This window comes from Theropithecus gelada, chromosome 1 (assembly GCF_003255815.1).
Source record: "Theropithecus gelada isolate Dixy chromosome 1, Tgel_1.0, whole genome shotgun sequence".
In the NCBI taxonomy this organism is placed as follows: Eukaryota; Metazoa; Chordata; class Mammalia; order Primates; family Cercopithecidae; genus Theropithecus; species Theropithecus gelada.
The window spans coordinates 183,498,464-183,517,467 of NC_037668.1; the positions used below are offsets into that span (position 1 = coordinate 183,498,464).

A 19,004-nucleotide genomic window follows, 5' to 3' on the forward strand; every position below is an offset into this window, starting at 1 on the left:
CTTTTTGCTAGACTCCAGGCTGACACAGGCATGACACAAAGCAATAAGCTTCTTATGTGGGCTGACCCTCATGGCTAAAATATCAACAGGGAGTGGGGGTAAATACAGAAATGACTTACTTTCCTTGCTATTTTGCATTTCCTGGCGAAGATAGTCTTCAAATTCCTGGCGCTTATTAGGATTCAACATAAATCTGCGGTACTTGCAAAAGCTCCTGATAAAGCTGATCATTCTCAGCCAGCCTTTTTTCTGGGGAAAGAAAGAGGAGTATAACATGTTCATTAGTATAGTTGCTGTTCACTGAGAGTCTACTGTGTGCCAAAACTTGGCATTCATTCCATTTAATCCTCACAACACCTCCATAAAGGAATAATTTTCAGCTCCAATTTAAAGGTGAGGAAACTCAGGTTAGAGAGCTTGTATAATCTGCCCGTAATTAAGTAGCTGGTGGGTGAAAGATTTCAGCTTCAACAGACTGGAGCCATTTGCCCATGCTCCTTCTACCATAGCCTTTCAACAGTGAAGATGTGAGATGCTGTGATTGGGAGAGGGAGCGTGAGAGCTAAAAACTGGAAGAAAAGAGGACAGAAATAAAGAACCAAAGGCTCAGGCAAATTTGGAAACACTGAAGGAATAAGGAAATGAGCAAAACCGTTTCTAAGCATTTAAAAAAGAAAATATAATTATTTGCACCCACTCATACACCTACATACACACACACACACACACACGCACGCGCGCACATGAATTTCATAAGTTTCTTCATCTGTTTTTTAATAGGTACCTAGGAACCACTGTACATTTCATTTGTCCTTCAAGAAATTGACACTTAGAGCCAGAAAGACTCTTGTTGATTAACTAGTTCAGTTATCTCAGTCTACAGAGAGGGAAACAACATAAGCATGGCTTTAGACAGAAAGCAGTGAAGTATAAAACGCACTGAATTTGGGATCAAAAAGTTTGAGTCTGGAGCTCAGCTTCTCAGAACCGAATTGTGTAATTTGGGTCAGGTTGCTTAACCTATGTCTCCATGTCTCCATGTGTAAGCTAGAAACAATAGCCCTTCAGGGTTGCAGTGAGACTTAATGGTTATATGTAAACCCCAATGCAATGCTTGACAAAGAGTAGGTATTAAGTACATGTTGGTTTCCTTTTATCTTATTTTCTAAGAACTGGAAGGTCTGAAATTAAACCAAGTGCACTGGTTCTGGGTACTGTATTCTTTTTAGTAGTCCATATGACCATTCATGGTGCCCTGACATGGAGTTTATTCATATATGGAGGAAATACAGAGGAGAAAAAGAAGAGTAACACATTTTCATCCCTGAGTACTGGATCAATGGACTTAGGCATTATTTTCTGAGATATCTTAAAATGATCTTTGGAGTCAGATCAAGCTGGGCTAAAATTTTTCTGATACTGACCAACTCTAAAACACAGTGAGCAAGTGATTCTCTAACAGGGCATGTATTTTTTGTTGTTCTCAAACCATATAGAGACTTTCCTGAGTAACATTCCTGTCTCCTCTTTCTTCCTTTTTTTCTGTCCTCCCATAGGACAAAGAATGAGCTAGATAGTTTGAAAGAAGGAAATGGTGTTCTCAGTACTTTGCATTCTCTCTCTGGTTTGTTTGTCTGCAAGACACCTGTTTCAAGCTCACCTTTTGTTATACAGTAAGAGGCTCACCCTGGTAAGTGGAGGTCTAAGTTGTTCCGTTAGACCAGTGACTAGGTTTGTAAGTTTAATTTGGGTGCAGAGGACCAGCAAAATCACTTTGCTTCATTGCCAATCCATGTCCTCCACACTAACTTTCAACTAGAAGAACTCCATGTGTCCAACCCCTGTACGTATTACTCAGTTGATTCCAATCACAGGTAGAGAAGAGAGGGACTTCTTAAATCCCTAGTATAATAATTTGAGTCTCAGATTCCTCCTTTGCAAAATGGGGATTTAAAAACCTACCCCCAAGACGATGGTTTTCTTGTCTCTAATGTCTTGTTTCACTTTCTTCTTCACTAACCTGGGATTCCTGTAGGTAAGTTGACACTATCTTTGAGGGCTTCCTAGATGAAACTTGTACTTCACTTTGCACTTCCACCTCCTCAGGGCGAGGTGGGAACAGGTCTTGATAATCTTTAAACCTGCCAGAAAGACATCAGGAATATCAAACAGGACAAAAATCTAGCACATAAAAGATAACGGTCCAGGCAAACCTACCTCAGCCTCTAGAGGAAGTCTCAGTGGTAATTGGGGAATGGTAAACTATTGAAAAATTATCTTCTTACTCTATCAGACCTTTGTTAATGTCAGCCAAACCTTCCTGAGCAACACTGTATTGTTTCTTGTTAATGCAAATGAACAGAAATGTGTGTGTGTGTGTGTGTGTGTGTGTGTGTGTCAGGTAGATAGGTAGGAAAGTTCAAGATAAGTTTGACTTTTTATTTTGTAGAGAGGCTCTGGCAATGAACTATGAAAATGGATTATGAAACCCTTGATGAATATGGCTTTCAGAAGCCAAGGAGCAACTCCAGGAAGAATCCTTTCCTTCATTGAATATACTCACCACTTTTCTTCTATAGATTTCATAATATATCCCTGGAGAATTAATAGGGTGGTTGTGGTGACATGACGCGTGGGAGTGATTTCTTTGATAATAGGGGCATCACACTGCAGCATTTCTTCTAGAAAATGCAAGAGAGAAAAGAAGCCGTAATCCTCATCTACTATTTCTGAGATAGCTGGTGGTTTTTTTATCTTAGAGTCTCACAGCCCCCATTTTCAATCTGGCTAGACTCTGATCCCGCCATAGTTTGTTTGAAAATCTCCAAAGCGTATTTGAAATGTTATGTGCAAATGCATTTGTAAACCAAAAGCTTTTCCTCATTTAGTTTCATTCAAATTTTGAGGATGAGTGCTTAAGGGGAAAGAAATTTTCAAAGGACTTATTTCTGCAGCTGGTTTGAAAAATTCGGATTTAGAGAGAGAGTAGAAGGATTACAGTTAGATTGCTGGGCAGATGGGGAATCCAAGATTCCAGGTAAGTATTGTGAGGGCAGTATGGTTCTCCAGTTGTTCAGAAACTTGTGTTCATTAATGAGACTTGAAAATAATCAAAGATAGGATGTGGACGCTCTTCCTCTTCTAGCTCATTCAAAATATTGTACAGATCTCAACATCCTGAGATCAACAAATAAATATTGCTTACAAATAAAGATTTGCTAATTTGACCTATTTTTCTATATTTTCTATATTCATAAAAATTTATTTTCTTATCTTGGTTTACTACAAGCAAAAACCAAACACACGAAAATACCATCTGTGACAAAACAGCAGGCTTTATCTTCACTGCTTTGCATTACTTGCAATTTCTGCTTTTAGACAAGATTTTATTTACCATATTTACCCTCCCACCTTAGGAAACAATATAAGACACAACTTATGAAACAAAGATTTTCAGGCATACAGTTCTCCTTCCCAGTACAACTCTCTTCACAGTTCATGGGTGGTGGATACTCCACCTTTGCAGGCAGTTAACTCTTGCTTTTTGTATCTAACTTCAGGCTAGTTGGTTTAACGGTCAAATGACTTGAATTTGAATTCAAGTTCTACCAAGTGTACAAGCTAGTTAACTTTTCTGCGTTTCCTTTTCTTCATTAGTAAAGTGGAGCTGCCTATCCCTATATTACAGGGATTAAATAAAATTCTATTTTTAGAATTAAATAAAATTAAATGAAATGAGAGGATACATGTGAAAGTATCTTAGACTTGGCTCCTTTTACTAGCGATATAGTTTGACTCTGTGTCCCCACCTAAATCTCACCTTGAATTGTAATAATCCCCATGTGTCAAGGGCAGGACCAGGTGGAGATAATTGAATCACGGGGGTGATTTCCCTCATGCTGTTTCAGTGATAGTGGGTGAGTTCTCATGAGATCTGATGGTTTTACAAGGGCTTCCCCCTTCGCTGGGCACTCATTCTCTCTCTTGCCACCCTGTAAAGAGGTGCTTTCCACCATGACTGAAAGTTTCCTGAGGCCTCCCCAGCCATGTGGAACTGTGAGTCAATTAAACCTCTTTTCTTTATAAATTACCCAGTCTCAGGTATTTCTTCATAGCAGTATGAGAATAGACTAATACAGTAAATTGGTACTGGGAGTTGGGCTGCACCCTGCAGAGCCACAAGAGTGGAGCTGCCCAAGGCTGTGGGAGCCCACCTATTGTATCAGTGTGACCTGGATGTGAGATATGAAGTCAAAGGAAATCATTTTGGAACTTTAAGGTTTAATGACTGCCCTACTGGATTCTGGACTTGCATGGGAACTGAGTTCCTTTGTTTAAGCCAATTTCTCTCATTTGGAATGGGTGTATTAACCCAATGCCTGTATCTCCATTGTTTCTAGAAGTAACTAAGTTGCTTTTGATTTTACAGGCTCATAGGCAGAAGGGACTTGCCTTATCTCAGATGAGACTTTGGACTTGGACTTAATGCTGGAATGAGTTAAGACTTTGGGGGAATGTTGGAAGGGCATGATTGTGTTTTGAAATGTGAGAACATGAGATTTGGGAGGGGCTAGGGGTGGAGTGATGTGGTTTGGCTCTGTGTACCCCATCCAAATCTTGCCTTGAATTGTAATAATCCCCACGTGTCAAGGGCAGGACCAGGTGGAGATAATTGAATCATAAGGATGATTTCCCCCATGCTGTTCTCATGATAGTGAGTGAGTTCTCATGAGATCTGATGATTTTACTAGGGGCTTCCCCCTTCATTTGGCACTCATTCTCTCTCTTGCTGCTCCATGAAGAAGTGCCTTCTGCCATGATTGTAAGTTTCCTGAGGCCTCCCCAGCCATGTGGAACTGTGAGTCAGTCAATCCTCTTTTCTTTATAAATTACCCAGTCTCAGGAATTTCTTCACAGCAGTGTGAGAACAGAGTAATACAACTTGTATTAAGACTTTGGATTTATTTTTACTGTTCTCTGCTTTTGCCTTCCCTCTTAATCTGTCTTAATATTGCCCCATGTGGCTGCTGCTCTGTACCACTCTCTCTGGGGGTTCACACGAGACAGGCTATTCTCTTAAGACACTAAAGAGAGAGAGAAAACAGGATCAGAAGAGGATGCATACCAGGAGAGAGTTGGCCTTGGAAGAAAGTCTTGATTACGTTTTCTATGAGAGACTTGCAAATCTTTTCACTGGTCTCCATACTGATCTTCTGTACAGCTATGAGGAATTGCAATGGGCTTTCAGCCTTCCGTTCTTTGAGGAACTCCCTGAAGAACTCCAAGTGCTGTGTATTTAAGAGGACTTCTGTCAAGTTTCTGGAAAACAAGAAAGCATCTTTGGTAGAGAGAAAGGAATGATGATTCTGGATTCTGTTTCAATTAGAAAATGTGGAAGGGCATTGCCCAGGCTATAGGACCTTTAGCCATATGTGAAGAGCATTGTGGATGAATTGGCTAAATCTGTCTATTTCTTTGGTGATTAACTTGAACTTTTATGAACCGTTTCTAAGCTTGGTCCAATATCTTCCTTCCCAATGGAAGATGAAGGTAGATATTTTAACGGGGACAATTTTTTCAAGGGAATTCTCTTTTTACATTATGGATTCAAAACAACTCCTAATTAGCAGTCATTTCTGTGAGGTGGAGCATGATTAGCAGTTTTCAATTAATGATTCTAAATTTTCTTTGCTGATTTCTTCTTTCACTGCTCCTCGAATAAAGGTGCCCCTAATGTTTCATCCTTAATCCTCTATTCTTTTGCTTTATGGTTTTTCCTGGGTAATCTGTGCCTCCTCTGTGATTTCAATTTTTATTGATATGAGGAAGTGATTTTAAATTTTATTGATATAGTGAATTTATATCTCCAGTTCCCATGAGCTCCACTTCTACATTTCAACTGCCCACATCAAACTTCATCTTTATGTTATAGTTATTATTTAAACCTCTCTACATACACCCACATCTTGACCAACAACTTCTTCCTTTATACACCTATTTCATTAAGTATAATGTTAGCCGTAGATTTTTAATAGATGCCCTTTATCAGAATGAGATAATTCCCTTCTATTCTAATTTTATTAAGAGTTTTAAAAGTCACACGTGTATGTTGGATTTTGTAAAAGCCTTTTTTTCTACATCAACTGAGATATTCATGTGAATTTCTCCCCCCCTTATTTTATTAATGTGGTGTATTAACTGGTTTTTGCATTCCTTGTATTCCTAGGATAAATTCCACTTGGTAACCCAGGCTGGAGTACAGTGACATGAATACAGCTCACTGCAGCCTTGACCTCCCAGGCTCAAGTGATCTCCCCGCTTAGCCCCCAGGTAGCTGTAACTACAGGCGTGCACCACCATTCCCCGCTAATAATGTTTGCTTTTTTTTTTTAGAGATGGAGTTTCACCATGTTGCCCAGGCTTGTGTTAAACTCCTGAGCTCAAGCAATCTGCCCACCTCGGCTTCCCATAGTGCTGAGATTATAGGCATGAGCCACCATGCCTGTCCACTGATCTTTTTTATATATTGCTGAATTTGATTTGATAATATTGTATTGAAGGTTTTCATTAGAAACTAGAGGGAGTATTGGTCTGTGGTTTTCTTTTCTTATGACGTCTTTGGTCTGGCTTTGGGATCAGGAAAATACTGGCTTCATAGAAAAGTTAGCAAGTGTTCCTTCTTTCTCTGTTTCCTCAAAGAGTTCATGGAATATTGACATTATTTATCCTTTAAATATTTCATAGAGTTCTCCAGTGAAGCTGTTTGTGCCTGAGTGTTTCTATGTGAGAAAATTTTAAATTACTAATTTGATTTTTTTCTTATTATAGATTTATTAACATTTTCTACTTTTCCTTGAAAAGTAGCTAGATTACTTCAATGATTTTGGTGTTTCTAGAAATTTATATATTGCATCTAAGTTGCCTAGTTTGTTTCTTGTGTTTCCTTACAATCTTATTAATTTCTGCAGGGCAGTGATTATATGCCCTCTTTAAACTCAGATTTTGATTATCTGTGTCATCTTTTTTCCCCTGGTCAATACATCTTACAGTTGAACAATTTTATTGATCTCTACAAAGAATTAACTTATTTACCTGGATTTTCTATGTTTTTCTCTTTATTTTATGTACTACACACTAGCAGTTATTATTAATTTTCTTTGAGTTTAGTTTAAATATATAATCTCACTACTTTTGGTATCATTGTTTCTAATGTGAAATAAACTTTAATCTTGCTGTAGTTCCATTGAATATATGTTCTTTTTCTCCTGCAGCACTGAAGATTTTTCTGTCTTTATATTTCAACAGTTTGATTATGATGTGTTTATGTGTGGATCTCTATGACTCTTGTCAACTTAAATCTGTTATTGATTGCCTCCAGTAAATTTTTCATTTCCGTTATGTACTTTTCAACTCCAGATTTTTTCATTATATTTTATAATTTCTATCTCATTATTGATATTCTATATTTGATTAATTATCATCATACTTTCCTTTAATTCTTTAGACATGATTTTCTTTAGTTTTTGAACCTATTGCTTGGAAGTCTTTAGTCCAACGTCTGAATTACCCTAGAGAGAGTTTCTGTTGACTGTCTTTATTCTCCCTGTGGATGGACCACACTTTCCTGGGATTTTGTTTGTGTGTGTGTCTTATAATTTTTTGTTTAAAGTTGAATTTGGGATAATATATTATCGCAACCCTGGAGTCCGAATTTACACCCCATCCCTCATCCACCAAAGGTTGCTGCTGTCGATGGTTTTGTTTGCTTTTTATATTTTGTTTTTTTTGTTAAATGTCTTACTTGGGCTAGTTCTGTGGCGTATATCTCCCCTGAAGTGTGTGGCTACTAAAGTGTCTGCTCAGTTTTTTCTCTTTTTAATTCTTAATTTTCTTTTATATACTAGTTTTCAGGGCCTCATGATAACCCAATGATAAATAGATAACTGGGTTCCTCTTTGGTCTCTCTTGAGCGTCTGCACAGCATTTGCACAGTCCCTTGGGAATATCTTGCTCCCAGATTTCCCTTTTTTACTTTTAAATGTTTTACTGCTTGCCGAACTAGTATCACTGCCTTAAGTGGCTATGATAGTGGCCTCCCAATTTTTGGGCCATGAGGCTTACTATTGGTTTTGACAGTGCTCCTGGTCATTGGCTTTTTTGTGGAGCTCCAGACCATATCAGTACCCTCTGCTGGCAGCAAGATGGCTGGTACTCATGACTATGAAGCTTGTTGGTGATCTGAGTGATTACAAGTTAAAATGGCACAGATTACACTATTCTTACTGAGGTTTGGTAGTTTTCTTGGATGAGCAATTTTTTATTTGTTATATGCCTTCAGTTAATTTACAGAGTTCTGAAATTCTTTTTGACAGGTTTTCCCAGTTTTACTTTTATGGAGAGACTACTTACAAGGTTCTTGCTCTACCATTCCAGAAGTCTGATTTTCTCCCTTCATTGCTTTGTACATCTGTATTTTCCCTTCCATTTCTACTTCCACTGTTTACCTCAAATCTTTATCATTTTCCTGAACACTGCAAAGACCTTCCAACTACATTATCTCTGCCTTCAACCTCTGGATGTCTGACTCCTTATACTCTCATTTCTGTCAGAGTAATATTTTAAAACTCTATATAGTAGATATTTCTGCCACCCACTGCTCCAGCAAACCCCAAAGAATACCGTCATTGCCATTTAATCAACGCAAATTCTTTAATAATCTACCCAATACCTTTTTCTAATTATTTGGTCTCAATTTGGCTTTTTATGTTTTATGTCCCCTCGCCACATGCACTCTATACTTCAACATCACTGGACTATTTTCAAGTCTTTGAATATTACATTTATATTCATGAATTTATAGCTTTGTGTTTTATCTTCACCTTTGAGTAGGGTTTATCCCTACCTACAAAATACTCTAATTTCTTTGCAATTGAATTTGTACATGCTATTCTGAGCATCTTCTGATATTCTAACTTTTCCTGATCCTCACTCAAAATTTCTCTCTCCTTTCACTCCCATAGTAATTAGCTAATATTGTATCATGACATTTTAAGGTCAGCCTTGCATTTTCTTTAGTTACATAATTAGATTAAGAGCAAGGACTATGTCTTATTTTTACATCATTAGAACTCAGAGTGTCTAGAATACAGTATATAATCAATAGCCATTTACTTATTGAATAAGGGATAGGGAAAAGGTTTAAGAGAATTGCAGCTGTGGTATCTGTGAGCTATTCTGCTTGGTCTTAACTGAAGTCACGAAACTAGACGATATGACCCTGATATGTCTTCTAGGACTCAGTGATCTTACAGATACGTGATTTAAGACTTCCGTGGTATTCATGCTTAACGAAATTGAAAACTAAGTATTTCTATAGACATACTGGAGATCAGTGACTAGAACAAATTGGAAAAGCAAAAACAACAAATGATTGAACCTCAGAGAATAATTTCAGTTGCTGAAAGGGAGGAAGATCTATCTACAGTGGTTAGATGAGACAAAAGACTTATCACCCTCAATGAATGTCATCAATAAAGGAAAACATTCTTGGCTGGGTCCAAATACCTGTAATCTCAGCACTTTGGAAGGCTGAGGTGGGAGGATCACTTGAGTCCAGGAGTTTGAGACCAACCTGGGCAACATGGCAAGACCCAGTCTCTACCAAAAAAAAAAAAAAAAAAAAAAAAAAAGCCAGGCATGGTGGCATGTGCCTGTAGTCTGAAGCAGGTGGATCACTTGAGCCCAGGGATGTTGACGCTGCAGTGAGCTGTGATTGAGTCACTGCACTCCAGCTGGGACACAAAAAGTAAGACTCTGTCTCAAGAAAAACAAATTAATTAAAAAAAGAAAATGTTTTGTGGGAGTGTTTCTATGCAAAATATTCCGCCAGAGATTTTGACTAGCAAATGTGTATGTTCTACCATATCCTCATCTAGAAGAGGACCTTTCATATAGCTAGCCATGACAGATAATAGATAGTAACTGAATGAAAATGAATACATGAGTAAGTGAATGCCATGGCCCACAAGAAAATTATGGTCAAGTCAAGAAGTTGGAAAACATACCTAAAAAGTAAAGATCAGTAAAAAGTAGTACATATAAATGCTTGATACTGTACTTTAGACATTTAGGGTTTCAGAAGAGAAGGAAGTTATAGCAAACATAATATTTGGAGAAATTTTTATGTATAGGTGGCACTTATGCTGAGGTACATGGACAGAAAGGTGGGTGGGCACTCCTGAAAGAAAAGGCCACAGGGTCTTTGCCTAGTGTGGGACCTTATCAGAGTTTGATTCTCAGATTGATTATAAGTGGAGAGAGACAAGAAGTAAGGAACCAGTTAGGAGGCTACTACAGCAGTACATAATCCAGAAGACACAAATAGGCAAAGAAACAGGGACAAAGATGTTTATTGTGATACTGTTTATAGCAATTAAAAAATTAAAGACAATGTAAATGTCTATATAAGTTATAGTACACTCATGGAAGGAGGTAGATCTGCACATACTGACATGAGATGTCTATGATGGTTTAAGTTTGAAAAGTTATTGTATAACATATATACATTACATAGTGCTGATTTTAGAAAATAAAAGATTTAAAATACCAAGAGTATCTGTGCCTTATGTATTGTATATGGAAAAGGGTCTGAAAACCTACACATAGAGAGATAAGTTTACCATTAGACATATTGAGATTTTTCAAAAGCATGTGCCTGAAGATGTGGCTGTAGCCAGATTCTATATCTCACCTGGGTCTCATTGATGGCTTCCTTACAAGAGCTTTTTTGAGGAAGGACATTTTCCTATTTGAGCGTGAAAATATCTTTGGTTCCTTGATAATTTCCACTTTAAAATCTAAAAGAAAAAAAAATCACTAAGTTGGAGAACACTATATTATAAGCAATGAAAAGAGAAAAAGTAGCAAGGACATTTTTCAGACATTAAGTTCATGTGAAAAAACCACTGTCCCCACAACTGCTGCCATCTCAGGTCATTAGTGTTAAGAACAGACTTAGGGATGACTGATACCCCTGACATGAACATCAGTCCCGGTTATGTTACCTAAGTATGTTGGCCTTTAGGTCTAGCGCCCACCTTCCTCAGAGAGACTGTCTCTCTCCTCGTTACATTAGTTAATGCCAAATGTCAGGCCTCCTCCGATCAGCTGTTTTTACTAGACCATACTCCACATGACATTCTGTCTTCCTTGACACTTCTATTGTCCTACCCTAAATCTTTCCACTTGTCCCCTGGAATCTCTGCTTTGTAATAAGCAAACTTTCACAGATTGTTGACTTCTTCTTTAAGAGTTCCCTCCATCTTCTTGTTTTAATAAAAACCATTTTCTTTCCCAAGGATGCTGCTTCCCCTGTAAGCTTCTCAAATGATATTCTAGCATACCATACAAGTTCAGAATGGGTGTCTGGTTCCGTATTGCCATTTAGAAACCATTATTCTCTCACATATATCAAAACATCATTATTGTCTGGGCACAGTGGCTCATACCTATAATCCCAGCACTTTGGGAAGCCAAAGTGGGAGGATCACTTGAGGCTGGGATATTAAAATCAGTCTGGACAACACAGTGAGACCCCATCTCTAATTAACTGGGTGTGGTTGTGTGCACCTGCAGTCCTAGCTACTTGGAAGGCTCAGGCAAGAAGATCAGTTGAGCCCAGGAGTTTGAGGCTGCAGTGAGCTATGATGACACCATTGCATTTCAGCCAGGTCAACAGGGTAAGACTCTGTCTATAAAAACAATTTTAAATAATAAAAACAAAACATTATTATTGAAGAACAATAGATTTCATGAATTTCAGTATTATAAGTGCCCTTTATAGAAGGAAACATAGACTATGAACTCATCAAAGGCATAGATGGTGTGTTACTCATCTGACTTATAGAAAGCAGAACATGACCTAGTTATATAGTCATTGTTTTAAAACAATTTTTAAATAGAATGTACCCACACAGGAAATTTGTGTGTAGCTTGGCAATACCTTCAGAAAGCATACAAAAAGTATTAAAAGCAATAGAAATATATGTTGGATCTAAACAAATGCAACTAAGTGAAAAAATAAAATCTAGACTATGGAAGACCAGATATAAAATAAAAATGAAACAAAACAAAAACCCTCCCAATACAAAACACCTAGAAATACTGGATAAAAATAATATGCTTTCAAAGTGAAAGTAAATTTATAAAAAATTAAGACAATATATAGAGGTTAGAAACAATGAGGATGCTAAAAACCAGGAAGTCAGTTTATAACAATACTTTCGCCACCCTAAAGACATTTACAGTGTTAAAGTCACAATGGGACATAAGACAAAGCCATAGGTCTTTAGCAAATGGGCTAAACATTGGACATAGCTTTTATTCTTAAGACATTTGACAATTATGTAAACAAATTGCTAATGGGGAATTTAGCAGAGCTTTTGGCAGATTCTCAGGGCAAAGGGGGCAAAAATTACAAAACAGCAAAGGAGAAAAGGCCCTGATAAACACCCCAAGCTTTCAGTTGGAACTCCAAAAAGTAAAGAAAACAAGAAACAGCTCATCATCAAGGGAATGAGAACTAGCTTTGAAACAACTTAATCCCTGGGTAAATTAAAGTTATTTGGATGCTAATAGTTTAGTGTATGTCAGAAGTAAAAATCCTCTCTGGAGGAAAATAACTTCATCCCAAGGTTCAAACTGGCTCTACAAATTTTCATCAATGATGTTCGTAAATCAAGCAGAAATAACAAGATATTTTAAAAGACTTCTCCAAAAACCAAGGGAGGGGGGAAATGGTACTTGAAATAAGCACTGAAAATTCAAATATGAACTTTAAAGTGACTATTATTAGTATAGTTCAAGTAATTATAAGACAAAAAGGAAAATATCAAAATAAATACTATTATAAAAATGGAAATTCTAGAAATAAAAAGTTTAATGATTACAAGTAAGAAAAGTAATAACTAGCAGATAAGTTGAATGACAGATTATACACAACTAAAGAGAAAATTGTTGAACTAGGAGTTAGATGCAAAGGACATATCCAGACTGAAACACACAGAGGAGGAAAAATAAAAAAATACAGAAAAAAGTATACAAAATACACTTAAAAAGTCAAAAATATGTAAAATAAAATTATCAGGATAGATGGAATGGAGCAGGAAAAATACAAAGAGATAATAACTGAAAATTCCCTAAAACTGACAAAAGATATCTAGTCCAGAAGTTCCAAAGCTACAAGCAGCATAAAACCTGAGGCATATTATAGTAAAGAAAAGGGGGAAAAAAGAACTATTTTCTTCTACTAAGCAATGTCAATGAAAACTGACAGGTGACTCCTCAAATTGAAGTAAGGAAGCCAACAGACAATGGGATAACATTTTCAGTGTTAATAGGAAACAACTCCAAGAAGAATTCTACATCCAGAAATTATATTCTTCAGAAATAAAAGCAAAATAAAGACATTTTTCAGATGAACACTAAAAGAAATATCAAAGGGTGTTCTTTAGACATAAAAAGATTTTCTAGATGGCAATTTGGGGGAGCAAAAATCAATGAAAAAGAAAGAAAAAGGTAAATATGTGAGTTAGCCTAAATAAATATTGACTCATAAAACAATAATACATATTCATTAGGAATACTGGTTTACATCAAACTCCGGTATGTCAGGGATGCATTTGGAAATCGATATGGTAATCTCTAAAAGAAGAAGAAAACACATTACTAGAGAAAAAATACAGAAATTATTGACCTACCCCTCCATCTTAATCTAAAAGAAAATGAAAAGGAAAGAAAAAGAAATATAGAACAGAAGGGACAAATAGAAAATAGTAACATAGAGTACCAAAATGGCAGCATGGAAGGATGCTGGCTTCACTCTCCACCCACCACAACCCAGAAAAACAAAAACAAATGGACAATGCGAAGATTGTTGCCAGAAATATCCTGGAACTCAAATATAATATGAGACAGTTCCCAGGGATGCAGAGAAGTGAAAAAACTTTGAGCAGATGGTAAGAGAATTGGACTTCCGTATCTGAGACACCCCTCCCCACATTATGCCCAGCAACAAGTACATGGAAAATTTTCCCCCAACTTGCTGTTTCTACCATGGAAAAAGTGAGATTGAGGTTTAAAACCAGCTTCTCCACCATCTTGGGTTTTCTGGCAGGGGAAACATCTTCATGGGAAGAACTCAGAGTGCCTGAAGGGAAATTTGTTCCTGAGGACAGGCAAAGCGGGGAGGTGGGACCACCATCCCCAGTTCTGGAAACTCTGCTCTATAAATCAGTCAAAGGAGACATCAAATTAGAGTGATTGTTCAGCAACATCACACTGTAGGAGGTTTGTCCCACAGGTCCCATAGGCACAAACCCCTAACTAGCCTTCCCACACTGCCAGGATATTCCCTTTGGGATCCCCTCCATTTGGGAAGAGCAGTGCTCCAATCCTTTACTAGAACTGAGGCAATTCTGAGGTTTAGATACCTCCTAGAGCTGAAAAGGAGGCTGTGACCTAGCAGGTCAGCTTGGGCAACATGGTGAGACCTTATCTCTATTTAAAAAAAAAAATTAGCTGGGTATAGTGGTGCTTGCCTGTAGTCCCAGCTACTTGGGGGGTGGAGGCAGGAGGATCACTTGAGCCCAGGAACTTGAGATTGCAGTGAGCCATGTTTGTACCACTGCACTTCAGTCTGGGTGATAGAACAAAACTCCATATCAAAACAAATAAACAAGCAACAAAAAAAATCCTCTAAGCAAATATATTCAATAAAAAACAAAACAAGCCAGACAGAGAAGACTGGAATAAATAACCCTTTAATGCAAAGACACATATGTAGACCCACAAGAAACAAGAGCAAACAGAGAACCACAATCTTCCTTTCCCAGGACCAAAACAAGGAACCTGAAAATAACACTAAGGAGATGGTGATATGTGAGCTCTCTGACCAAGAATTCAAAATAGCAGTTTTAAGAAAACTCAGTGATCTCCAAGATAACACAGAAAAACAATTCAGAAATCCATTGAAGAAATTTAACAAAGAAGTTGAAATAATAAAAGAAACTAAACAGAAATCTTGGGACTTAGAAATACATTTGCTGAACTGAAAAATTCATTAGAGGCTCTCAAAGCAAAATGGATCAAGGAGAGGAAAGAACCAGTGAGTTTGAAGACAGTCTATTTTAAATACACAGTCAGAGGAGAAAAAAGAAAAAATATAAAAATCAACAAAGTTTGCCTACAAGATATAGAAAGTAATTTCAAAAGAGAAAATTGAATTACTGGTGTTTGAGAAGGACTTGAGCAAGAGCAAGGGATAGAAGATTTATTTAAAAAACAATATTGAAAACTTTGCAAAACTTGAGAAAGAGATAAATATCCAGGTACAGGAAGGTCAGAGAACACCAAACAGATTTGACCCAAATAAGACTACCCCAAGGACTATAATAATCAAACACCTAAAAGTCAAGGACAGAGAGAAAAATACAAAAAAATAAATAAATAAAAACCAGAAATAGAAAAGAGGCAAATAGCATATAAGAGACCTCCAGTTCATCTAGTAACAGACTTCTCAATAGAAATAATACAGACCAGCAGGAAGTTGAACAAGATTTTCAAAGTGCTGAAAGAAAAACACTGCCATGCAAGAATGTTGTATCTGGAAAAGTTATCCTTCAACTATAAAGGAGAGGTAAAGTCTTCCCTAGACAAACAAAAGCTGAAAGAATTCACTAACACTAGACTCGTTTTACAAGAAGCACTAAAGGGAATTCTTTGATCTGAAAGAAAAAAACACTAACATGAAAAGAAAACTTAAAAAAGCAAACAAATGAAAAAACATTTGAAGGTATGAAACGCACTGATAAAATTAAGTACACAGACAAACCCAGAATACTTTACTACTATAATTGTGGTGTTCAACCCACTCATAACTTAGTATGAACCCAAAAGGCAAAACTATCAAAAATGATAACAGCTACAGAAACTGTTAAAACATTGGTAATAAGTAAATTAAGATAACTGAAGTCAAACTGTGGTAGGGATGGAGTTAAAGTGTAAAAGCTTTAAAAAAATATTTTCCTTGTTTTTATTCTTTACGATCTAAGATAGATTAACTTCTTTATAAAATAACATATCTATAAGATGTTTTTTGTAAGCCTTATGGTAACCACAATGCAAAAATCTATAATACATTCACTAAAAATCAAATGCAACAAATTAAAACATACTACAAGAGAAAATCACTTCACCACAAAGAAAGACAGTAAGAAAGGAAAAAAGGAAGAAAGGAGTTGTAAAACAACCAGAAAAATAAGCAACAAAACGGCAGTAGTAAGTCCTTACTTATTGATAACACTGAGTGTAAATGAGCTAAATCCTGCAATTAAAAGGTAGAGAGTGGCTAAACGGATAAAGAAACAATACCCAACTATATGCTACCTGCAAGAAATTCACTTCACCCATACAGATGATATGGACAGGAGATAGAGACGGGAAATACTGGGTAGAAGAGAGCAGTTCCCTGGCAAAGGGCCCACTCCCAAGCCTGGAAACCCACGACCCTAAATGGGAACAGGCATTTCTGGTTTTGTGCCCAAATGTTGCCTTCTGGCCTGCCACCTCTCTCTTTCCTGTGGGTAAAGGAATATTGGCTGTTTCCCTTCACGGAGGCCTAGCCATCACAGAGGACTGAAGTAAATCCCTGGGGCAACAAAGGCATCATTTGTTGCTGGAAGACTCCAAGACTGAACTCCATCAGCCAGGATACCTGGACTTTGCTGTGCTCTCTCTTCTTTCACGGTTGGAAATGGCTCCTATCTCTTCTTTTATAATGTAAAGGATTTTGCTACAGACTGTGGCAATGACATTAAATAGAATGAGCATTTGGCCCAGCCATCAGAGGTACAATTCAGAACGATGTGGTTTCTGTTTGGTGCGACCCTGAAGCCCAACCCATGGCCACAGGGTCCCACGCACAGTGGCTCCTCTCCTTATCCCCTCCCCTTCTGGCTAGGGCACCTGGGCGAGTCTGCAGCATGTACCGGCTGCGCCCAATGGCCACGGGTGCGGGGGCGGGGCGGGGGTAGAAAAAAACCACGGCTGCCGCTGGGACCCTGCATAGGCAGCTGGCCAGTGCCTCCTGTTTGCCGTGCCAGCAGAGCCATTCCCCCCATGGCTGAAGGATCCTCACTGGTCTAAACTGGGGGAAAGATACAATAATTAAAGGAACTCATTTGCTCAAAGCAAGAAGTTCTCCCTCCACCCCCTCTGTCTCTCTCTCTGTCTCTCTTTTCCTTTTTTTTTTGTTAGTACTTTAAACTGTTTTCTTTTCTTTTCTTTCCTTCCCCCATGCACTCTGCTTATGATAGGGAGGAGCAACCCCTGTTGACTGATAACTGCAAATTCACCAGGGCCCATTTGAGACTTAAACAGATCCATGCAGCCTCTGAAATAGTTTTTTTGTCCCAAACTCGATTCCAGGCTCCAGGTTGCGGCCCTAGAAAGGAAAACCAGATCTGAGGGATTCAAAGCCAGGCAACAGGCACAATGTAAATGGGCAAGACCAATTCCTGCCGACTAAATCCCTGCTTCATGAAAGGAGGCCATGCTCCATGGCATAGATAAGAACCAGGGAACCCAAAGTTGCCAACAGTAGTGGGATGGAGACATAAGTGAATGCAGACAATTCCTATTCTCTAGGCCCTCCCTGCTTCATGGGTGCAGGCTGCAGTGACACCCATGGGTGGCGCCTGCCATGGTTACTGGGACTCAGTGACACTCATGGGTGGCGCCTGCCGTGGTTACTGGGACTCAGGGACGAAAAGATGGAAGAGAAAGGAGGACTCCCTGTTTTCTCTCTCCCTCACATCCTGAGTTTTCACTGAAAGAAGGAAAGGAAATGAGGAACACTTCTAGTTTCCTGTCTTTCAAAATGGGCAACCTGCTCTCTTCACCACCCCCAGCTTATACTCCTCTGGAGTGTATCCTGAACCTCTGGGACTGCTTTGACCCTCAGAATCTGGAGGAAAAAATGCCTCATATCCCTCTGCACAAAAGTTTGGCCAAATTATGAAGGATTGGCTTGGTCTCAGGAAGGAACCATTCATTTTGACACCATCTGGCGGTTGGACCTTTTCTGTAGAAAAGGTCCTATCCTGCTTCAGTCTCATGCTTGCCCCCTCCTAGAAGTCCTCCCTGTAGACCCCCAGTCTCACTCTTACCCTCCAGCAGATGCCTGGTGAATTTGGTTTTAATAAGATCCAAGTCCCCTTCTCTCTACAGGACTTGAAGCAAATTAAGGGGGATCTTAGCAGGTTTCCAGATGACCCCGACAGATATATAGAGGCTTTCCAGAATTTAACCCAAATATTTGCACTCTCCTGGAGAGACGTGATGTTACTTTTGAATGGACCCTGAGGAACACTGAGAAGCAGGCCACTCTGCAAGCGGCAGAGAGATTTGGGGATAAGCTTTGTATCACATATAGCATCAGGGAAGGGGGCAAACTTCATCCAACTGGAAGAGAAGCAGTACAAGTGAATGACCCTAAATGGGATGCCAGTGATGAGATGGGAGACTAGAAGAGGAGACACTTTCAGGTATGCATAATGGAAGGCTTATGTAGGACGAGGACCAAGCCTCTCAATTACAGCAAGCTATCCATGATACACCAGGGATTTAATGAAAATCCCACTGCAGGCTGGGCATGGTAACTCACGCCTGTAATCCCAGCACTTTGGGAGGCCGAGGTGGGTGGATCACCTGAGGTCAGGAGTTCAAGACCAGACTGGCTAACATGGTAAAACACCATCTCTACAAAAATACAAAAATTAGCCGGGCATGATGGCAGGTGCCTGTAATCCTAGCTACTCAGGAGGCTGAGGCAGGAGAATCATTTGAACCCAGGAGGTGAAGGTTGCAGTGAGCCAAGATCATGCCATTGCATTCTCATCTGAGCAACAGAGCGAGACTCTGTCTCAAAAAAAAAAAAAAAAAAAAAA

General features: G+C 38.5%; 1 protein-coding gene across 1 annotated transcript in view; it reads right to left on the reverse strand.

Annotated features, from left to right (window-relative positions):
- Positions 1 to 19,004, reverse strand: part of RGSL1 (regulator of G protein signaling like 1) — a 101,210-nt gene that overhangs the window by 29,228 nt on the left and 52,978 nt on the right. The window contains exons 10-14 of the mRNA XM_025353640.1: positions 10,751 to 10,856; positions 5,126 to 5,319; positions 2,564 to 2,681; positions 2,021 to 2,141; positions 120 to 249 (exon numbers count right to left, since the gene is read on the reverse strand). Coding sequence (XP_025209425.1) covers positions 120 to 249; positions 2,021 to 2,141; positions 2,564 to 2,681; positions 5,126 to 5,319; positions 10,751 to 10,856 — 669 coding nt within the window. The remainder of the gene's footprint in view (positions 1 to 119; positions 250 to 2,020; positions 2,142 to 2,563; positions 2,682 to 5,125; positions 5,320 to 10,750; positions 10,857 to 19,004) is intronic.